Source organism: Buteo buteo, chromosome 11, assembly GCF_964188355.1.
Source record: "Buteo buteo chromosome 11, bButBut1.hap1.1, whole genome shotgun sequence".
In the NCBI taxonomy this organism is placed as follows: Eukaryota; Metazoa; Chordata; class Aves; order Accipitriformes; family Accipitridae; genus Buteo; species Buteo buteo.
In genome coordinates this window covers 38,855,335-38,879,692 of record NC_134181.1, presented here as the reverse complement: position 1 = coordinate 38,879,692, position 24,358 = coordinate 38,855,335, and the positions used below count along the sequence as shown (strand labels likewise).

General features: G+C 41.6%; 1 protein-coding gene across 3 annotated transcripts; it reads left to right on the top strand.

Annotated features, from left to right (window-relative positions):
* Positions 1-34: 34 nt before the first annotated feature.
* KLHL22 (kelch like family member 22) lies at positions 35-18,927 on the top strand. 3 transcript variants are annotated; one of them, XM_075041643.1, is made up of 7 exons: positions 35-320; positions 10,411-10,663; positions 11,604-11,769; positions 12,983-13,701; positions 14,851-15,043; positions 16,472-16,705; positions 17,764-18,927. In XM_075041643.1, exons 2-7 carry the CDS (start codon positions 10,437-10,439, stop codon positions 18,139-18,141), a joined length of 1,917 nt encoding a protein of 638 aa, XP_074897744.1. In that variant the 5' UTR covers positions 35-320; positions 10,411-10,436; the 3' UTR covers positions 18,142-18,927. The 3 variants fall into 3 exon arrangements, with proteins under 3 accessions (XP_074897744.1, XP_074897743.1, XP_074897745.1); XM_075041642.1 differs by having other exon boundaries at positions 10,394-10,663; XM_075041644.1 differs by lacking the exon at positions 35-320 and adding an exon at positions 10,842-10,908 and having other exon boundaries at positions 10,575-10,663.
* The last annotated feature ends 5,431 nt before the right edge of the window (positions 18,928-24,358 follow it).

The following is a 24,358-nucleotide window of genomic DNA, read 5'->3' as shown; positions in this document are numbered from 1 at the left end:
ATTTATGGTAGCGACCCGGGCACCGACAGCGAGGGGGTGCTCGCCGCCCGAGGCCCCGCTGCGAGGGTGACGGGCCCGGCTGGAAGACCGAGCCCACTCCCGCCCAGGGACACACACACACACACAGCAGCGTCACCGGCAGCCGGGCCCCCTCGGGCTGGCGGGTTCCCGGGTGACGCTGGGGGCTCTCGCCCCCGCCGCCCGCCCCGGTTCCGGCCGCGGCCGCCCCTCCCTCGCCGGGCGGGCGCGTCACGCGCGGTCGCCGTGATTTCCGGGTCGCACATGAAGGCGGAAGCCGCTGGCGGAGGCCGCCGCTCTCGGTAAGTGGCTGGGGCGGCGGCGGACCGGGGCGGCGAGGGGGGAACAGAGGGAGCGCAAGGCCCCCGGTTGGGCCGCCCAACCCAAGCGGCGACCCCCAAGCGGCCCCGGTGTCACCCGTTCCCCCGGGAAGGTGGGGGTGGGGGGATGGCGCCGAGAGCGGGAGCCTTTCCCGGCTCAGCCCCCCCGGGACGAGGCGGTGTCCCGCTTCCCCCTGCTCGCCGCCGGGATGCCCAGAGGCTGGGCGGGGGGGAGGGGGGGGAACGGCCGGAGCAGGTCCGGGGGCAAGCGCGGCGGGCACCGGAGCGGGGTCTGCCAACCCCACGGCCGCCCTGGTCCCGTCGAGCCCCTTGTCACGGCCCTGCCGCCCGCCCACACGAAGCCACCGAGGCCGCCCCGGCCAGGCCACGGCAAGCAGCCGGGGCCCTGCTGCCTGCATGAAGCCCCTGAGGATCCCTTTGGCGAGACCGAGACCCACGTCCCCGCGCAAAGCTGCCCGGGCTGTGCCCGCAGGGGAGGTGGGATGAGCAAGGGGGAGGACGTTGGGTCTCGGGACCTGCAAAGGTGTTTTCAACAGGGAAGAGAAAGTAAAACCAGAAGTGCGCTTGAACTGGCTTTCACCTTGTCGTCACAGGGTTATTCTGGAGTCAGGCTGTCTCTTCTAATGATGGGCAACTCTAGGTAGTCTTCCCCTGCGGAGAAAACGGCTCGTTCTGTGCTCCTGATGGGAAATGTATAAGTTACGGGGCAGGGGGGAAACCCCACAGGTCCCTACAGGAACAAAACTAACATGGGAAATGATATGAATGAATTCATTTTTGGTACAGAAATCAGAGCTGAAGCATGCAGGGAGAGGCCTTTGCTCTCTTCCAGGTCACTTAATTGTTGTATTTGGCACAGAATTAATTACTTTCTAATTTTTTTTTCCTCCTTGTATTTTAGACTATTAAAAATTCATGATGTGGTTTAAGCAGTTCAGCAAAGCAGGTTCAAGTCTTGCCAACTAGCTGAGTCTCTCACGATTCGTAGAACATATACCATTGGCTAATTTATAAACTGGCAATTTTGGCATAGTTATTACTTGGAGAGCTTGATCCTGTAGAAGCTTCATAAAAAAAAAAAGTGGTGGTGTTCTATGGAAAAGACTTTAGGATTTTTGAGGGGCTTTCTGAGAGTTCTTGGGATAACTAAAACAATTCTGTCAAAAGAACATATTTCTCACAGATTTACCGGATATATCTGGACATAGAACTAAACACTACCTCCTGATTCTGGAAAAAGCTGGAGCCTTAATGGTAGGACATCTGTTTTTAGGGTAAGCAGGTACACCCTCTCTCAATATAGTTGGTTAACACACCATCCTTTAAACACAAACAGCCACTCCATCCAAACTGGAACATGACTACTGAAAGACTCAGGTGAAAAGCAAATCTTGTTTCAAAATTAGAAACAAGAAAAAAGAAAAATAGTAAGAGATAATCAAACTCTTAAAAAGATGATGAAGCCATAAGAGAAAGCATTTTAGCACCATATTGAATATTTTTTTCCTTATTACAATTTCTTGGTAGCATTTGGGCCACAGGCCACCTCCCAAAAATGCACCACAGAAAACTTTGCAACTCTGTGAATCTGGATAAATTGTAAGTTACTCATAGATAAGGCAAAATAGTCAAGTTAGAAAGCTCATAATCTTTAGGTTATGCTAATATTCATGGGGAAAAAATATTTTAAAATATTTATATAAACATAGATACCTTTCATGGGAGTTTAGCCACACACATATTAAATACGAGATGTTTTATTCTCAATATGTCTTAGAAATAACTTGTAATAGGCTTGGGGAAAAAAACAACAAACCACAGGTGTTTGCTTCTGAAAGGAATGAATGCCAAAATTTGTGAGACAGCATAGTTTGCAAAAGCTGTTTCCCAAACCACGCCTTTTGGTTTCCTCCCACACTTCAAGTATACTACTAATGCTAGAAACTGAAAATGGCTCAGAAATTCAGCCCAGAGTGATGTGCTTGCATATTTCCATTAGTGACTTAAAGAAAGATTGTGTGTATAGACCTAGCAAAAGCACCTCATCGTTTGATGAGTGTTCAGAACTAATGTTGAGATATTATATACTACCAGGTGTCTTTGTTTCTTTTTGCAAGGACCTCAGTCAAAAGGAGTTGTTTGGGTTATTTCCCATATTTGTACAAGGTTCCTAAAGTGAAGTGGTATTTCAGGAAGATTTTTTCTGCACAGTTGTGAATGCAGAGGCATAATTCTGAAAGAAGTACTGCTGAGCAAAGCTTCTGTTTTTCCTTCACCCCTCTTCTCTTCCCCTTTTCTTCAAAAGGCATGAAACTGGCTTAAGTCTTGGCTACACATAATGGTGTACTCAATTGTCTGCCATGTAGCAAACAGTCTTACAAGTGCCCATTACAAATTATGACACAGTTGGTGAATTATTCCAGTATCTGCACTCCAGTTAGAATGAACAATAGTTTTGCTTTTCAATTTACATTGTTTGTGGCATCACATCTGTTTTCTGAACTATTTTGGCAGGGACCCAGCTGCCTCCCCATTCTGCACACTCCCTGACTAGTTGATCTATTTGTTTGTGTGCCCTCTGCCCTGTTAAAATTCTGGTACATAGCCAGGTTCTGCCTATTTGCATTTGCAACCCCTGAGAGTCAGCATAACTAGCATTTTACTCTAGTCTTGTATCTTGTCTTCTTGTCAGGCTTTCAGCTGAAGCCTGGCTTAGATCCTAATTCTTGTTACTCCCTAGGGAGAGAGGAAGGTGTGGGAAGCCTCAGGGCACCGATTTTAAACTTCCTCCAACGCACTGTGACTTTTAATTGCCTAATCTATTTGGATCACAGTCAGCACACCATACTGGTTGCTCTGTATTAGAAAAAAGCTATGAGGAAGATAGCCTGCAAGAAAGAGGACAGAGCTGCAACTGAGGGGCATCAACAAGCTTTAAGAATGGACCAAGAGGAACCACACAAATTTCGATAGCAAAAGTCATGCACCTGGGACACAGTAACTCCATATGTTGGAGCAGGCTGGAGACAAGGCTGGCTAGAAGTCGGCTTTTTAAGAGAGCCTGGGGGTACTGATGAGCAGCAAGCTGAATATGATTCCTCCAATAGGGGCCAGCTTCATACTGGGCTGTCTTAGCAAGAACATAGTCAGTAGGCCATGGGAAATTATCATTTCCCACTCTATTCAGCACTTACAAACCCACAAAAACTGAATATCATGCCCAGCTTTGAGCTCCATACCAAAAGAAAAACCTGTGAGTTCAGTGAAGGACCACCATACAGGGCAGGAGCACATGCAAGGCAAGACAACTGGGTTTGTTCAATACAAAAAAAGAAAAGGCTAATGGGAGAGCCAGTTGCCATTTTTTAAGCTAATGGGTACAGGAAGCTGTAGAGCCATACTCTTCTTTGTGGTACACAGTGCCAAGGATGAGGGGCAAGTGTCACAAATTGCAGGAAAAGAAATTGAGACAGGATAAAAAAGAAAAACAAATCTGATGGTTAAGCACTCAGTTTTCCAATTCTTGACAAGGATAGAGATTCTGCACTTGACTAGACAAGGCTCTCGGCATCCTGACCTGATTCTGAAGTTTTCCCTGCTTCAAGCAGGAGATTGGACTAGGAACCTCCCAAGTTTCTTTCCAGCCTAAATTATTCCACAATTCTCAGAAAGCATAGGACCCCCACCAAGCTTAAACCACCTGTCCATATGGCAGTAAGCTAAACAGATTTGGATACCCAACACCAGCAAGCTCTAGTTTATTTTGGGCACAGCTGATGCACAAGAAAATATCACTATCTGCATAAAACACCTCTTTGTAGAGATGTAACTGACAGCTACAAGCTCTTGAATACAAAAATGTCTGAGTTTCCATAGAAACTAACTTGGATAATCCTTCCTGTATCCAGCCATTTCTCTACAGTAGAGAACTAAGGCTGTCAGCACAACTGTACAAAAAAAAAAAAACACCAAAAAACAAAAACCACCCCCACACCACACACTAGTAAGCATCACTGTATGACATGGATGCTAGTCATAAAAGGGGTGAATACTTGCCTAGGTATGTATCATACCATGCAATACCAATAACAGCCTTCAGCACTGTAAATTATCTACACTATGTTTAAAGCACAGGATCAGTGCACAGCGTATCTCACCAGAAAATAAAGGCTGAGTGTATCTATAATGGCAGCAGGATGCATCCAGGACATATGCCCTGACCCAGCTGCTGGGAAATGCTCCCAGGTACGATATGTATTCTTAGGGAAGCAGGACTCTTCTCAACCTCAGGAAGCATATGGTTTAAGGCATATGAATTCCCACTCCCCAGAACATTCTTTCCTGGAGCAGCACACAAACAGCATGGTGTAACAATTGCTCTGCGCTTAAAAATTCAGGTAGGACAGACATTGCATTCTCTTCTAGCATATCTATTTTGCCATGCCTTTAACTTTTCCTTTCCCTGTTCTAGTTGAGCTACTCCATTCCTATACCCTGTGTTCTTAAAAGGATAAGGATTTTCAGTGAGCACAAGAGCAAGCCAGCATACCAGTCTCACATCATTTTGCCATTTGAATGATCAAGCTACAATCCATTCCCTCAATTCCTCCTATCCCAGTGCCAACCTCCTCACTCATAAACCACATACCTTTGCTGTGAAAACAAGTATTCTGTCATTGATCAGAGAGGGGATTTTGGTTTAAAAAAAAAAAAAACACAACTCTTTTCATGTACAGATAAGCAGCTATTGCAATTGAATAATCAGAAGCCTAACACTTCTGCATTTTTCATACAAGTAATCTGCAGAAGCATGTTGTGGTAATGGAATTTGAATACAAGACAATCACACAGAGCTATCGGCAAGCCACTGAGACACTGTAGCTTCCACTGTGTCCATAGCTTACTACAAGAGACCAGTAGTGATACAGTGAACTTTGAATGTAATACAGGAAATAAAAGGAAATACTGTATTTCCTTCATACTCCCTCCATGTCTACCATTGTAAGGCATGGCTGCTTTCTCCTGGTTCCTAAATGGAATCCAGGCATGGAATATAGAAAACTTCAGTCTATTGAAAAAGAGCAGTCATGTCTTTCTAGGTACCCCTGAGGCTTTTGCCATTTATGGGGGATTTTTTTGTTTGCTTTGGGTTTTTAACTCCTTGATTTGAAGTGACTAAACAGTGCATGTCTTCTTACATCAGCATTGCCTATAGAAGTGCACATACAATTACTGACCTCATAGGTCTCCTTCCTCTTTATGTAGTGGGCACTCAGTTGTAGTACCCTAAAATTAATCACTACATTAACCCATGTCCTCTAAAAGACAAATGCAAACCAACATAACTGCAGTCTCAAATACCTTGTGCAGCCAGCTAAGAAAATCTCTAGTCTGATCTTCTCTGCAGTTTCAAAGTGGTTGGAACAAGGACTTGCTTTCCCTTGTTTCTGGAGACAGCATCCCACAGAACATGAGACAATATTTTTTATCTTTACTACTGTTAAAGAAGCATGGTGAATAGGAGTTCCTCATCTCTTCCAACTTAGGGTCAGTCCTGCAATACTCAGCCACTGAACGTCACTGTTAACAGCTGACCAACACTGAGAAACTTGCATAAGAGGAGAGAAAAAAACCCCAAACTTATCACTCAGATTTCTAGGAACTTGGCTCAGTCACAGAGTTAGTTTCTCAATAATAGAAGTAAGAGAACAGAGAGGCCTCAAGAATGTCCTACAAGCAAGAAGCTGATAGGAGAGAGGCTCAGAATAGAGGGAACTTAACTGCATGGTTCAAGGGACTGTGCATTTACATTAGCTAGCAAGGGCCTGCCTACAGCCCCTTCATTTACAGGGGCAGATATGCCAGTCTGTGAAAATAGTGTCCCAAGCCCTAAAACCCAGCAGAGTTCCTGAGTGGCCAGGAAGGAAAAACAGTAAATAGAAGATTTTCTACAGCATACAAGAGCCTGAACAAACCTGTTCTGTCTCTCCATTCAGAACTGTACTGGTTGTACTACATTTAGCTTTTTTTTTTTCCTATAAAGGGCAATAAAGATTAAGCAAAATACAAGTTTGAGGAGATAGGGTTAAATTACTTTCAGCTCAAAATATACAGAGGTTATTCAGTAAATTTCCTTGTAATTTTTAAGACTGATGGACACTTTACAATGCATAACAATTCCTAGATAGATTAACAGTCATTCCCCCATCCAGCTGGTATCCACACATTAAACAGCACACTTCCACTGTTTTGGCTACCAGATTTTTAGACAGTAACAAAGGCACAAAGCACACAGGTCACAGTTATACAACACCATGTGAGAAGCAAGGTGCTGTGCTAACTCTAATATCCCTCCCCAGCAAATTTGTGGTTAGCATTTAGAACAATACTCAGAGAAATAAGCAAAACTATCAGCTCACCAAGCACACTGCACTGAATCCAGAAAACTCAAATGGCAAAACCACCCCACTTGTCTTTCAAAGAAGCCCACAACACAACCTCACTAACCTTGTTTCAACAACCACTCTTTGTAACTTCCTACCCACCCAACCCCAGCTGCTCCTTGTACAGCTATTACAAAGCTGAGCACACTCAGTAATCAGCTAAGTGAATCTTGCTGGCCATTCCCCCACAAGCTGTTTAATGGTTCTCTACCCTTCTTTGTCTTAAAGGTCTTTTCTGCCAGCTCCTAAGACTACCGAGGTAGGAGTTAAGTGGCTTTCCTTGGCTTTTGGCTCAAAGAAGAGGACTCGACCACCTATGTCAGTCAGACATCATAGACTAATACCACACATGTCCACCTTTAATTTTTTAAGTTGGGAACACTTCATGAAAATCACTGCAGTGAGAGTTTTCCTAGAATAGTCTGTTACCACTGGTTAAAACTATGACAATAGACAGACATACTTACTTATAAGCCTTGAAGCCCAGTTTAGGAGAGTGGGGAGGTACACATTACAGGATATAGGTTGTCTGAGTAGCCACAGTGTAATTAAGAAACTTCATGTATCTGTGTACAAAAAGAGCTTATGAGTGCTGGCAAGTTTTGGACCACGTACACTGTACCTGCTCAATAGTATTCTACCCTTTTTCCACAGCAGCATTGGTATTCAACCTACGCACCCAAAATTGGTTAGCAGCAAATAACTGTGGATGGCAAAAAAACTCACAGGTAGCTATAGAGTGGTGAATTTCCATACTATAGTGGCTCTGTGCTCCAAATGCACAAGGCACCTCTTGTGTTGGTGTACGTGCATGAGTGACCACCCTAAGGACAGTCCAGCTCAACAGTGACAGCCAAGATACAATCTAGGGGCAGAAGCTGAGAACAAGAAAGTAGGGACTGCCAAAATTCAGAAAATAAAGCATAACAAAATACCTGTAGGCTCAGCTGTTGACTAGCCAAAAATCAGCTGTGGAGGATGGTTCAGCTGCGCTCCCAGCATCTATATTTGACCACACTGGCCTTACCACAGGTCTACTAGAAGGGTTGGTTTGTTCAGCTATTGCTAACAGTTGTGGGATAATTCAAGTCCATATCTAGTAGAACTAGCAGTGAGATAAACTTGCTGCATATCTCTGAGACTGCCCCATTTGTCACTGAAAGCTCTGCAGATACTAATGCTCATACAGGCTTCAGAATCCCTGAATTATTTCAATTATTTTTATTTTTATTTACTCTCTTTAATAATACCATTTGATCTTCCTGGTTCCAGTTACCATATTTGTAAGATCGCATCCTTTCTGCAGCTTTACTTGCTGAAAGCTTCACCCCCTTTTTGTTCCTTTTTAAGATTATTTGGATACAGAATGTACTCTGAATAGTAACTCTACAGTTATATTAATTAAAGGTAGATTTAAATAAAGGCTTGGCATGATTATACAGGTTTCCCACTCTACCCTGCACGTATCTGTCTCTCTCTGGAAACCACTTCTCCTACAATACATTTCTTTGCTAACACTTGTTACACGGGGTCAATGGCCTGTGTAGTTTTAATATATCTCACTTATTTCTCCCTAGCCTCTTCCACCAATCCTACACTATATGACAAACTATAGGCTTGTATCAAAGGTCATGCTGTTTGCCCTATTCAACAAGTCTTTGAATTCAGAAAATAGTTCATTTGTTATGTTCACTTCTGCTTTTTGATGCAACGATTTTACTCGTATAGAGACTTCTTTGATATAGCTAAGTAGCTGAAAAGATGCAGCCTTTTTTGGAGCACTAACCACATTAACTCTGGAGTGTTAACCACATTAAACCACATTAACAGGGTTAATGTGGTTTATCTGAATCTGTTCCTCATTTGGACTATATCTCACCCAACCTTGTTTTTGCTGCATTTATTCCCTTCTAGTGAAATGGGAAATTTCTGATCAACATCTAGTAACACTCACTCCTTCACTTGCCTTTACTATAATATCTCCCTTGCCTCAATCCATCACTTTTAGTATTACCCAGGAGCAAATCAAATGATACAGTAATGTTTTGTCTGTTTCAAAAGCAGTCATCTTATTTCTAGGAAAAGCATTTACCTGTCATGAAAAATAATCCATTACTCATCTCTTCAGCTGATGATGGATAGTTTCCCCTGTATAATTGACCTGAATGTGCTCCCTAGAAGGCTGTCTCATCAGAGCTCCTATTCTGAGCTGCTTGTCTTGGTTTTGCTGGCAAAGAGCAGACAACCATTAACAGGCTTTTTCAGGTTCTTTTCCATCCCATTTACCATGCAGTGCCACCTAGCTTCCTTTTGTTTTGGACAGTGTAGGGTAACTTCCCTCAGGCAGAACAATAAACATTTTCATATTTCTTGGTGTCATCCAGATAGCTCCTTCCTCACTGACCATACACAGAATACCTTGCAGTACTTTGAGAGATTTCCAGTGTTGCATTCGCTGTCTATAGCTGGCACAATTAAACAATGGTTCCATTTCTTCATTGTTTATTTGGATTTGCTGGGTTTGTTCTGCTTTTGCTTCTCTGACTGCTGATAACCCCTTGTGACTATCCCTTGTGCCACTAAGCTATTTCCCAGGCTGCTGGAGGAGAGGCTATTATAACTGTGTCTTAAGCACCATATCAGCTAAGTTACTTCCTTTTGGTAATGTGAGGGTTTTTTTAATGCGCTCTGACGACTGGATAGAGTCTATGAGCTGTAACTGCTACAACTTCTGACATTCTTCAAAGACAATGGAAAGGGTAAATTACAGGATGGTAGAAGAGGACTCATGAGATTTTGAGAGCTTAACCATAGACATGAAACACAACCACTTCTGGCTAGCTTTTTACAGGTGTTTCCCCATGCGCCATAGGGGACCTTCCTACAGTGGCAGTGGCAGCCCTAGAAAAAAGTACAGGACAGCCCTCTACAGTGCCTACACTGGAGGAAATACCCTGTCTCTGCAGGGAATCAGAGTGAAGTGGAAAGCAGTTGTGCATGCTAGCTTGAAGTTGGCACAATAAAGAAACTCACTTTGAAGCCTACAGTTTCATATAGTATTTTATAGAATGACAGTTGGAAATGTGCTCAGCTAAGGAAAATGAAAAAGCAAAGACAGGGAGAGAGGAGAACTTTCAGATTCTGTGGTAAAATATCAAGAGAAAGACAGAACGTGCAGTTTATATTGCAGCAAGGTTATCTGAGGATATTAGGCAATTTAGCAAAAATATGTCTGTTCTTTGTTATAAATGATGTAGAAATGCAAAAGAAACAAGGGGTTCTGGTAATAGGTTGGGAAGTGAAACTCTTGCTAAGAAAAAAAAAATATCCCTACATGCTACATACTTTGACTCTTGGACTGAAAACCCAAGAGTCAGAATACTTGTTTGAAAAACCAGGTTCTGCCACTTTGGTGTGCTGATGTACACCTGTCTGTTTCTAGTATCATCATTCAGAATAATTTATTCAGGGTAGAACTGTCTCTCCATTGACTGAAGAATTGGTTTGATTTATTTTCTGTGACAGGTGGGGGTCAGAGGACCGTTAGTAAAGCAAAAGGCACAAACCTTTGCTGATTCTGTTGTCTCACAGATTTCATTCTGCTACAGCTGGTGGCTGAGCATTTCTGCCTGGGATGGCGGAGGATCAGGAGCTGACTCAGCCACACAAAGCTCAACTCGAGCCCTCCCTTCAGCAGCGCACCAGCAACACATACCGCAGTGCAGAGCACTCTCAGGCCTTGCTCAGTGGCTTGGTATCTCTCCGAGACAGCAGCATCCTCTTCGATGTAGTTCTGGTAGTGGAAGAGAAACCTATTGAGGCTCATCGCATACTTCTAGCTGCATCCTGTGACTATTTCAGGTACACTTCCATACAGCAGTAACAAGCATGTGTCTGAATATTACTCAAGCCAGCAACATCCAAATCTTCTTTCTCGGCACACTGCTTCTGGATGTAAAATTAGACCTGTAAGATGGAGCTGAATGTGTTTCAAAATACTAAGCATGGCTTTATTCATCTTTCTGTTATTTCTCTACAGAAATAAAGCTCTTGTTCCTGCACACTGAGCTTACCTCCACTAAATTCACTGCCTGTGGTACTTGGAGGTATATAAAGAGGAGAGACTATCTGAACAGCTGTCTTCTGCATAAATGAACTCTGGATGGCTTTTAACATATCCTTAGCATTGGAAGACTTTGCCCATTGTGTTGATCATTTCATAATACACAAAAAGTCACTGGAAGTGGGTCACTCCTCTGTTACATGCCTATAGTGTGACTCACTGTCCATTAAATCAGGCACTCCTCTGGTCAATTTGACTAGCAGTTTCTTGAACTCACTTTATTTTCATAGAGCAAACAAACAAACAAACAAACAATTAAATCCCAAGGCAATCCAGGCAAACTTCTAACTGGAAGAAAAACTGCTCTAGCTTAGAAAAAATTCCTACAGTCCCAAGTTCCTCTCTTCTTCCTCTTTCCCCACACCCAGAGTATCTGCCTCTGCCCATTGACTATCCGTATGTACTGGGTCTGTATTTAAGTCCTTCAGCTGTGAATCGTACCTTTCACATGGCCCCTACTGTTTTCCTGCAGAATGAATAGTATTACTTTCGTAGGTCCTAAAGGTCTGTACTCTTGGTATCAGTGGCTTAGAGAAGAGGTAATGCCATAGAAGTGTCTGGCTAGGTTTTTATCTTTCTGAATATTTTTTTTATGTTCCTGGGACAACGTAAGATAAGCAAACTGAAAATAGCTTCAATGCAAATCTGCCATAGCATGTGCCATTGTCTTTTTTACAGAGGAATGTTTGCAGGAGGACTGAGAGAGATGGAACAAGAAGAAGTTCATATTCATGGCATCTCCTACAATGCAATGTGTAAAATCTTGAACTTCATTTACACTTCTGAGCTGGAACTCAGTGTGAACAGTGTACAGGAAACCTTAGCTGCAGCCTGTCAGCTTCAGGTGAGGTACTGGGAGATGTGACAAAAAAGAAGCAAGAAACAAAAGCAACAATGAAAGAAACAGAAAACATGGATATCTGGTTAGATGGAGGGTTAGGGGGTGAATAAGAGCATGGGTCTGATGAGAAGCCTTTCTCTGGGATGCTGTATCCACTGGAACTAATTATGGAAGGGTAGGAACAATGAATGAGTACTTGCACATCGTATTTGTGCCAATGGTTTTATTACGTATAAACATTTACCATTTCATCTAGAGGACTGTTTTATTTAGCACTCACTTCTACTGATCTGCTTATGAAAGCTTCCCTGAAATAGAATACCTCTGGCCTATGGTAAAGGACAGGGCTTGCTGCTCAGAAATTGTTCTGCTGCTCAAGGTCTTCCCTAGATTGAGTCCGCAGGCACATAACCTCCCCTGACTCCGTCACTACAGGAAATCGTACCACTATGGTTTCTGCACTAAGTGCAGAGTTCATGTGCCTTTAAGACAAGTTTTTTCTCTTAATTTCCCCTGCAGCTAACTGCTGCACAAGGCTTTGGTACTAAATCTTAAACTTTCCACGTGCTTGCTTTGGTTGGTTTGTACACACAGTTAGCACCACTTTGTTAGCAGAGGGGCTCTTGGACAGCAGTTACTTCTTTACTTGCCAGTAGTCCCTCCTGCCAGATATGACTTCAAATTGTATTCAGAAGACAACATTACATATTAATTTTCCTTTCCAATGGCTTCCTGTGCTCTTGAGTGATGTAGATATATTTGTTACAGATACAGTCTTTGATGCAGTATGTCTATAGTGCCCTGAAATTACGGAGTGACTATAAACCTGGCTTTCACTATGTCCTCCATGCCTTCCGTTTTCATGACTGCCTCCCAGGCAGCCTGCAGTTTGGTGCCACGCTAACGAACCAGGCAGCCTGGCTGTCCAGTGTCCCATGTGTCTTGGAAGACACATTGCTGTTGCACTTGAAGCCAAACTCGTTGGCCTGCAGTATAGTGTGGCTAGAAGGTCTATATTATATTCATCTACATACCCATGTTGAGGTTTTTTTCTCTGGAGAAAGGTGAATTGGGCACAAGTGAACATGGTGATCAGACTGTGAGGAGAACAGTCATCTTGTGTACCACTTCCTTACAGTCATCCCAGGCTTCTGTCACCTGTCTCTTGAGTGTGAGGCAAGTGGTGTCTGAAATGAAAAATATCTCTCTCTTGCAGATTCCAGAAGTCATTAAGTTCTGTTGTGATTTTCTCATGTCCTGGGTAGACGAAGAGAACATCCTCGACGTATACAGACTAGCTGACCATTACGACTTGAGACATTTGAGTGATCAGCTGGATTCCTACATTTTGAAGAACTTTGCAGCTTTCTCAAGGACACAAGTGTACCGACAGCTACCCTTGCAGAAGGTCTACTCCCTTCTCAGCAGCAACCGTTTGGAGGTTAACTATGAGTTTGAAGTTTATGATGGGGCACTTTTTTACCATTATTCTCCAGAGCAACTGGAGACAGATCAGGTCTCCCTGATGGAGCCCCTTAAGCTACTTGAGACAGTTCGTTTTCCTCTGATGGAACCCCAGATCCTGCAAAGGCTTCATGACAAATTAAGTCCATGTCCTTTAAAAGATACAGTCGCAGATGCATTAATGTACCACAAGAATGAATGTCTTCAGCCAATGCTTCAGAGCTCCCAGACACAGCTGAGATCAGAGTTCCAGTGTGTAGTGGGATTTGGAGGGATGCATTCTACTCCATCCATTGTCCTCAGTGATCAAGCCAAGTATCTGAACCCCTTATTGGGAGAGTGGAGGCACTTTACAGCTGCACTAGCCCCCCGAATGTCCAACCAAGGGATTGCTGTTCTCAATAATTTTGTATATTTAATTGGCGGAGACAACAATGTAAGTGGTTTTCGAGCAGAGTCAAGGTGTTGGAGGTAAGATAAGGATAATCCTGCTATTATTTTTATTGCCACCCTGTTGCCCATCTCTGAGTCAGTAGGCCAGTAGCGCAGTCTGTACACTTGCTAGCTGAAAGATTAGGAACTGATCAGGGGCCTCATTGAAAGAAAACACAAGAAGTAAACAAATGAGCCTCATAGTAACAGGAAGCTTCCAGCAGTGCTAATGGGACCAAGCCAAGCCTGATAGGGTAGAAACAGCTACTTATTCAAGAGTATTACATGTGCTACTTTCTGCCTTGTTGGAGGGGGGAAGTATTAAAGGTGTGGGAAGCAGTAGTGAACCTAGAACCCTAGATTGTCTAGATGCTCTTGAGCTAGGATTTTCTAGAAGTCCTCCGAGTGTAGTTTTGGTCCCAATACAAAGGGATTTAGCTACCAAAAAGAGTTTTTAAATAAAATGCTATTACTGGCTGATTTTCAAGAATCTGTGTGCACAATAGCAGCATTCCAGGGTCCCCTCATATTCTTCTGTGCCAGGGAAAAGAGCAGGAGGAAGGATCAAGTTTAGACCTTTCATTGTCCATTCCACTGCAAAACCAGATACAAACACTTTTATTTTTTATATTGTGGTAATTTTTACTAGTTTTAGCTGAGTTTCCCTTATTTTATGGCATGCATAGTTTCACTTCACAAACAGTTTTCTCTGTAAGCAAAATTTCCAGACCAGATAGATATTTTGATCTGAAAGTGAATCATGAGGTTCACTTTGAGCAGCAGATATTTGGGAAAAAGAATCAAAGAACCCACCACATATTTATGCCCTTCTTGGACTCTTGAAGATCCAGATTCAGTCTTTGTGCTATTTTTAGACTGTTTTACCTTGCAGAATGGCTTTGTGCAAGCAGAGATTTTGATGTATAACCTGACAGCAGTGTATAAAATAATGGAAAACCTAGGCTTTTATAGTGTGATTATGTCAGCTAAAATACATCTTCTAAAAATAGAATAAAACAACTTTGCTAATAATAAAATGCTGACAAGGCCAAATTTCACTCCACTTACAGCTGAGCTCAATTTCAGCCAACAACAGTACAGTAACCCACATCTGTGGTACTGTCTGGTATTCCAGCAATGATTCTGTGCCTGTATGAATAACTTTCTTTGATCCCATTCTTCTACAAGGTATGACCCGCGACACAACAAATGGTTCCAGATCCAGTCCCTACAGCAAGAGCATGCTGACCTCAGTGTTTGTGTTGTGGACAACTATATATATGCTGTCGCAGGCCGAGATTACCATGAAGACCTGAGGGAAGTGGAGAGGTATGACCCTAAAAGCAACACTTGGGAATATGTGACACCTCTGAAGAAGGAGGTAAGGAGTCCATTAGCCACACACACTACTATGGTTCCCCAATTCCTGATTTAATCTTTTTAGATGCTTTTCTCATGTGTAGCTTTAAATTTGCTGATAGTCAGATGGAAAACAGTAGCCTCTGTATATAGGATAAATGAATATCAAGAAAGGAGAGTAATACTATATGTAAATTACATTTTGAGGTTAAATGCTTATTTTTTCCTGTTTTCTTGTCATTTTCCCCCGCACCTTTATTGTGCTAATCCTTAAAACCATTTAAATGTGAACACATAACCTCTGGGAACAGGAAGTTCCCATTCCTCCTACACAGGTAAACTATGAGCCACAGTAGTACAAGCTTCTCACTTACGGTCCTGACAACTTGCTTTACTCCTGATCAGAAGAGATAATGCCCCAGGAAGAAGGTACATCAGTTTCTATAGACTGCTTAGTTCCTGCACACAGAACTGAGATTGGGTAACAAGTTCTAGTCACAATAGCTTATGTGATGCAGAATCACATCTTGGTGAGCTAACCTAAGACCATTACTCATTTGAAATACGTGAGTGAATAGCTGTCTTTTGTCATCAGTAGCATTTATCCTTCCAGAACAGCAATTGCCAAACTAGCAGTCGTGACCTCAGGAACCAGGAAATGGTATAGTGACATGGGAATTGGGGTTATGAGTGGAAGAGTTTGTTCTAAGTTCTAACACTGCTAAAAAAGGCAAGAATTTCCATTTTCAGGTTAAAAGTGTTGCAAAGGAGGAAGATAAATACAAACAACTGCTTGGCGAATCTTGGTTAGGGAAGAAAACTAAAATCCTGAGTAATCTTTCAAGAAACTATGCTGATTTCTACTGTACCTTTTAAAAGCTTTGGGTCAAGTGACCAGCACAAAATAATATTTCTGATTTCATAATGCCTCTCAATTGAGAATCTCAGGACGCCTTAAAAATACAAATATTACTGCCATTTTACGAAAGGGATGCAGAGGCAGAAGAGCTTGCATGAGGTCACAAATAATAAATGTGTGTCAATGCTGAGAATATAAAAATCCTTAAGATCCAATTGAGTGCTACTAAGTACGATATCTTGCATTTCTGATAACACTGCTTGTATAAGAAAAATCTCCAACAGAAAGGCTTCCAAGTAGACTAGGGAGAAAAGTAATAGTATGAATGATCTTCTAATCAAGGAACAATAAAGAATGAGAACCCACTGCAGTTCTGGAAGTTTTAGAAATTTTAGTGTATTTCATTCAGAAATTCACACTTATAGCATAATCACCTAGAAAGGAATTGTCTATAAAAAAATCTTTCCAGATGTTGATATCTGCGTAATACATGAAGAATGTCACTCCCTTAATGTCTATTCCATACTCTGAAACCGGGAGAAATACATAAATCCAGACCTCAACCTCTTGCTTTCCCATGTGGTGATACAGGTATACGCACACGCTGGAGCAGCACTGGATGGGAAGATGTATATTACTTGTGGGAGGAGAGGAGAAGACTATTTGAAGGAGCTACAATGTTATGACCCAAAGACTGACCGCTGGGACGTTTTAGCAGATGGTCCAGTGAGACGTGCTTGGCACGGGATGGCTGCACTGCTAGGAAAGCTCTATGTAATTGGAGGAAGCAACAATGATTCTGGCTACAGAAGGGATGTTCACCAGGTGAGAGCATGTCATACCTGTCTTTCTTGGAAGAGTCTGTTTCTTATGGATGCTTGCACTCTGATGTAATGTCTTTCTCCTACTAAGTATGCAAATAAAACTGTCTGCCCAGCAACAGCTACTGCACCAGCTCTCCCCCACTCAATTGCAGAACTTGCAATGATTTATTTACTGCTCTCTGTCTTGAACGCATAGTCTAACCCACAAAGCATTAAAGCTCTAGCACTTGGAATTCTTACCAATTTTAAAACAACTTTGATGGATAACATTCATTGGCATGCACATACCCAATAAGTAGCACATCAACTAAATTTACTTTTACATTGTCTTCTCACATGCATTTTTTTCTAAGTTGAGGACTGTTGAATTACCAATGTGTAATTGCAGGACAGATTTGTAAAGGATGTGTTGGATGGCAATTATATAATGCAATTAAATGTACAGTACCTGATGAAAAGTGATGGCTGGTGAGAATTCTCTTCAGTCTTATTCCAGCTTCTAGAACTGCTAGAGAACTCTAGAAGAGAAGACACAAAAAGTAACTGCTCTTATAAAGCGAATGAAGATGGCAGAATTAAATCTAGCTGAATAGTATATCTGAATGATAAAAAGGTGCTTACAAATAAAAGCAGTTAGCCAAGTAAGTACCCAGTGAAATCTAAAGCTTCCCAACATATGGTGCAGAGACAGCTCAGCAGATATGTCATATTTGTATGTTCCAGCACATTTTTTTCTAATGCAAACAGATGCATTAAGTCTGAGCTTATATTAGCATGTGTCCTCATCTCTTTCACTTTTGTATACATTTTTTTAATGACATACAGCTGTTACTCCAGCAGCAGGGTCAGAACTTGTGATTCAAAGCTACATGGCAACTATGCACAGTTTTCTGCTGAGTACTGTACTTTTACTACATAGTGATATGCTCTCTCCATTATCAACACCCTGTCAAAAGACTGATGATATTGCATGGCTTCCTAAATAGTTTGCCATATGGCCAGGCTCTGTCACTAAGATACAAGTTTGATTTTGGCTAATCTCTTTCTTTTTTTTTACAGGTTGCCTGCTATAGGCCAAGCACTGATCAGTGGACAAATGTATGTCCACTTCCTGCAGGACATGGAGAGCCAGGCATTGCGGTCTTAGACAACAGGATCTATGTCTTGGGAGGCAGATCCCACAACAGAGGAATCCGCATGGACTATGTCCACATTTATGATGCAGAGAGAGACTGTTGGGAGGAAGGACCCCAGCTGGAGGATGATATTTCTGGGATGGCTGCCTGCGTCCTCACTTTGCCCAGGGCTATTTTAATGGAAACAGAGAAATGGTTCTCAGAATGGCATGCAGACCGCGTGAAGTATCACCTTGATTTTCCATCGGAAGTTATGAGCGTATCAGACTGGGAGGAATTTGACAATTCAAGTGAAGATTAGAAAACTTTAATATTTATTTTTTGCCAGTGGATGAGGAAATTAAGGCTTGGAGAAAATACTTAGAGATTTTATATGTCTTTCTTATATATATAAATAAGTATTTAAAGGTTTGAAATATAAGTGTTCTGCACAAAATGCCATTCACAGTCAATATCTGCCCATCTGCAAGTGTTCTGCACAAAATGCCACTTACAGTCAGTATCTGCCCACCTGCGAGAAAGCAGCATTTTTAAAGTAACTACAGAACTGCCATTTTCCCCCAGTTAAAGTATAGAGGTTCTTCTGCTTTGAAGGAGACTTTTCTCAACCTTCAGCATGGACAGGAAAAAAACACAGAGAAGGCTCAGCTTGACTAGCTTCTTTCCTTCCAGCTTTTAGCTTGAAATAGCTTTTTCAAATTTTTTTTTTCCGGTTTTTTTTTTGGTAATAGAGCTTCCTAGCCAGCTTAACACAGGAAGGTAACACCTAGTGTCTCCCTCCTGTGCCAGGTGTCAGACAGCTTGATTGGTTCTTCAGCAAGATTGAACGTACAGAAACAGGAACAGTAGCGAGAAAGTCTGAACCTTCATCTCATCTGGGCATGCAGCCATCTTTGTAACTGGGTTAGAGCCTGTGAACTGACACCCACTCCTGAACTTCTATACTGCAAGTTCTGTCAACACAGTGGAAAGAAGATTTCTAGAAAAAACTCTGTACAGAGTATGGCAATCTCATCATTCAACTGTCAGACACATTTGTTCACAAGCATAAATTAATAAATCCTTGTCAGAACTTTTTTCTTTTTAACTGCTGTCTCAGTTTTATTAACTGTGATGTGGAGTCTGAAGTTAGTGAGCTTAATTAGATCCTACAGTACTACATTAGTATCAGTGAAGTTACACCAGCTTGGGAGATGGGCAATTTTTTTTCATTCTTTTATTATATGCTTTAGAAGAGGATAAAGAGAGCAGGGATTGGTTTGCCAGAGCAGAAGAAAAAAAGTAATAAGGAGATGACTAGAGGTATTGAAGATTACATTGATCTAAGACCCTGCAGTAGCTGAACTAATGCCAGCAACATAATACAGAATTACTATAGCTCAGAAAGATAAGGCATAGTAAATCCTTGCTTCATGAGGCCTTAAAATAATTGGCTTCTGACTACCATCTTGCTTAACATTAGTTTAGAAGATGATGTAAAGTCTGAACCAGTGTCATACCTGAATAGCATGGGATCCTTCCTCTTGGAGGGCCAGGAAGTAATCAGTGCCACCAGAAGATCATTAAGAACTACCAAAAGCTTTTACATCTTGTAGCAATAATGGGGTTGCAGGAGAAGGGCAAAACCAAGGTGATAATCAGAATGATATGATACTAGTCAAGTATCATCACTTTATGACAAATACTGCACATTGATGTGCTACTTTAGAGAAATGGAAGAAGTTCCTGGATATTACCATTCTTAGGGATATTTTGTTTATGGAAACAAAGATGATTTAAAAATGGACCTAGATGGCTCCACATTAGGAGACTGGGCTTCTGGAAAAGATTGAAGAATATTTGCACAACTCTTTTAATAAGCTCAACAGCTTTTTCTTGGTAAGAGGGGCATTTGTTGGATATTTTCTCCAGCACTGTCAGTTTTCACCTCAACCTCTGAACCTTTGCCAATTGGCAAATAAAACAAAAGACCTGGTAACTGCAAGAAACCCTGATTATGAGCTTCTTCAGAAAATATTTTTTTGATAATGAACTCTGAACTGCACAAGGAGTCTGGAAATACAGATTCTATTACACTGCAACTGACGAGTATTCCTATTTTGCCTACAGAGTTACTTTAAATGTGTAGGAATTAAATGTAGCCCTCAGATGTAAGGACACATCTCTCTGACATGGACATCAGTAGAACCACTCCTTCCAGACTGCAAGTGTTGCAGTGGCAATTTGTTTGGTCTGCAAACAAGTGGTTCTACTAGTGGTCCAGGTCATATTCTAGACTCAGCTGTTCTAACTAAACCCAGACATCTAACTCAAGTCTAATGCTTGCAGTGCCTTTTCCATTTTAACTAGCATTTCTCAACAGACCAGTGATACCCTATGTTATACAGCTGAAAATGTTATTTAGCCTCTTTCACGATAAAAAAAAAAAACTAATCGATCTTTGTCTGGCTTCTTTTTCTTTTCCTATGTAAACCACTAGAGGGTATAACTTACTATTATAAATAACCAAGCTGATAGGCTAATTCTTAGATGACATAGGAGACTATAAGACATCTATGAGTAATTATTAAGATAAAGAAACATCTAGAGAAAGCACATGGGTTGGTTTTTTTTCCAGCTTCTAACCTATCACTCCTGTGTTCGAATACTGATTTTTAGATAGTCAGGTGATCTGTTTTTCCATTTATCAGTATATGCAATTCTGTGATTACATTATTTATTAAATCTTGCTGTTGGATGCTGTGCAAAGCAAATCAATATAAGGCTTAGAATGCAGTTGCAAGGAAATTACTTTTCCTTAAAGCCGATCATCTACCTTATAGAGAAGTCTAAATTATTCTTCCTATGTTTTTTAGTTACTGGTATAATACCCCTAAGTTAAATGAACTAAACCTAAGGGCAGGCAGGTATTACATATTTTGATATTACAAAAATTCTGTTGCTTTCATCCCCCAAATTTCTTTTCATCTGCGTGTAATGTGACTGTTGAAAGTTATGGTATGCGCTATCTTATTTGCAAGTATTTTGTTTAGGTAAAAAACCACAGAGCTTAGCTTAGCTCAGCTCAAACCATCCTAATCATTTAACAGTAGCTCGTTTTAGTCCAGCATGTACCTTTTCAAACTAACACATAGGCTAAACAATAATAAAATTGCTTTGCTTTAAAATTGGCAATTTTTATCTAACTCAGCATATATAAAGCACTTCTTTGTTATTCTTGTTTACTACAGTTACCTATATAAAGAAATTGCAGGAGAGATCAGAGATTGATACACAGAGCTATAATTATTATTCATTGGTTTTCCTACCAGGAATGATGCTTCAGGAACTTAGCCTTCAAGAGCCCACTTAAACTTTATGTTATCTCAAGAAAAAGATGTGCTCATAGGCATTTTAGGCTGATTCCATATTTTTTTATTTATAAATTCTCTGACCTCCTAAATATGTCAGTCTTGTATCTTACAGTAAAAAGCATTCATTTTTTACAGCAAGTCCTCAGAGACAGTATAGCACAAGACATTGTGGACAGATGGTCAATGAACTAAGCAAGCTTTAAGTTATTTCTGGTCTGTAAGAGAATAGCCAAACAACTCTTCCAGAACTGAGTGATCAAAATACCAACACTTAAACTGCTGATACATTAGGAAGTCCACAAGAATAACAACTAGGTTTCTTAATGATCTATTTTCCTATTTCCTGCCAGCACAGAGGTAAAGCTGTATAGGCATATTTGCTAGAGTTGTAATTAGTGGACTTGTATCCTGAAGTATTTCAGCCTTCCACATTTGGAGAAGTGATTGTGACTGCTTCAGTTTTTGTTTCATAACTGCTTTCACTACTGTTATTTCTTCTCCAGCTGTCTACCTCCAAATCCAACATATTCTTTCCCATTTCCTCATGGTTTAAATTAGGGTCATTAATTTTGCATTGGAAGCATACCCAGTACTTGATTTGAAACAATAAGGATTCTCATTCTATACCCTTGACAGAAATTTACTTCTCCTTACTTAGAGACCAGCCACATGTACAATCTATTTGGCATTCAGCCCAACTGATGCAGTCAGAAGCTTCTGGCGAAAGGAAGAAGGAGCAGCTGGGCACAGGGCAAGAGGGACGGGACCTTCTCAAGGGAATATTCTGCCAACTGAGTTTTTATTTCAGCAGCAGCTGATGCACTTTAAGAGCTCCCCACCTCCTCAGTTGAGCTACAACTGTTTGGCCATGCTCTGAGGGTGGAAGCTGCCAACAGGTAAGACAAAGAGCATAAATGGATTTATATGTAATAAAAAGGTAAAGGTGGTACCATACATTTATCCATTCTTCTTAAACCAAATGCAGTTGTAGGGATGTAATACACCTGAGATGATGGTCTGTAGTCTAGAAGTTGAAGCACAGTCTTATCTGATAACATTAATGATCTTGAACAAGTCACCTTTTTCTCATACGTAAGTAGAACATGGGATCTTTTACCTAGAAGATCCAGCCGAGTTCAACCACAGTTAGTGAAACTGAGGGGGGAAGTACTTGAAAGATGCACACAGCCTGCATGAATACAAGTTCAGAACAGCTAATTGTGGCAGTTCCTTCCAAACTGAAAACCTCTCCATGCCTTAGAATCCTGTCTGGATGGGAAGGTGGGTGTGCTGGTTCTCTAGCGTTAGTCCAGCCCCATGCAGTATTGCACAAAAACTGGTTTATAATTAGATACTATTTATTCCTGACATGTTACAGCTCTTTGGAGATTTTAGTATTATCTATATGAAATGGAGGCAAAATAACTATGTATTTGACCTACTACATTTGATTTTTATGATAACAAAAATTGTAATTCAATAAAATGCAGCAATAGGAATTTTTATTTCCTTTTTATATACTATGTGTTACTAATCTGCTGCTAACTTGTGGCTTTTGTAATTATTTTTAAACATTATTTAGCATGTTATTGCAAGTCCAACTACTATCTTTTAATCTATATTTTGGCCATGGCCAAATAGAAAACGATCCAAAACTGCTCAAATGACAGAACATAATAACCTTCATAATCTAATGTAGCCTATCTACATGTGTTTAAAACTGACTCTCATTGGCAGATACAAGCACTTATACCAGTAGGAACAGATCAAAGGTATAGCTACTAAGTAAGCTTCCCTAGCAACAGATGAAATATTTTTGCATAGATGTGAATTTTCAGATGGTATTATTCATCTCTAGGTCTACTGTTTTGCTAGTATTGCTGCACAGGACTAAACAGCTGTTGTTTTCCACCCAGGAGGTGGCTGTATTTTAGCGGCTGGTAAAATGATACCTGTACATGTATTCGGGTCTACTTTAAGATCGTTTCGTGTTAGTGATGTTATAAGACTTTCCTGGATGATTTTGTCTAAAGCATAAGAATGACACTGGATAAGTCTTGCATTTTTGTTGATTTGAACTGTGCTAAATGTCTACAGAGACACAGCCCGTATGTTCCAATCCAAACACCTCAGTTGGCACTAGTTGCCAATGTAGGAAGAAGAACAAAGAGAAGAAAAATGACCATGATGTGACTGAGCTTTAGGAAAAGGCAGAGCATGAAAGAAAGATAGCAAAGCTGGAAAAAGACTACACAACAGTCCTATTAGGCACTTCAAGTCAGTCATCTTAAATGTATTTCTCCATTTTAAATGTTTTTTTGCTTTCAAATGCTGCTTCATTTCACATTGCCAGCCCCAAATAAAATGAAAAAACAAAAGCACAAATTAAACAGTCATGAGACTGAGCTAAAATCATGCTATTTGCAAAGGTTACTAGCACGTCTGGGGAATTAACGCGGTTATTTTGTCACGCCCTTGCCTACTGCAGCTGGACATGCCGATTGCCACTGCCAGCCCTCCCAAACGTGAGTCAGACCACGCAAAGGCCCACACTGCTTGTCTGAGGTCACCGCACACCAACCTCCCTCTAAAATTCAAACAGCTCACACTGCACCATGTGCCAAACACTTGCCCACCCCCTGCCCGTGAGGCCTGCTGAGTCCTTTCCGGGGTTTCCTTCCTCTTCAGCGGCTGCAACACCATCTTCCCTCCCGCCTGGGCCCTGAGACAGACAGGGCTGTGACCCCGTTATCTGGGAACAAGGCCATAAAGAGACAGGAAACTGTCTCTTAGAGCACGTAGGAAGTTCTCTCGAGATCAGAGGAGATTATCACACTGGTGCATTTTGTTCCTTCAAAAAATAATCAACTAATAAAAACAAAACCTCAGGGAAGGTGATCTCTGTTGTCCCAACCGCCTGCGGTCAGGGTGCCTGGCTGCGGGGCATCCCACTGAGCGAAGAGGTGTGGAGAGGGATGGGAGGCCCAAGGCAGCCCGGGGCAGGGCCAGAGGGACCCTGGAAGGAAAGGGAAGCTTACCGTGCCTTGGGGTGCCATGGCAAAGCAGGGAAAGCCAGGGGCTGGGCAGCACTGAGGAGGGATGTGCTGAGAGAGGGATGGAGAGAAGATGGAGGAGGTATGTTGGCGGGCGCCCCTCAGATGTCTT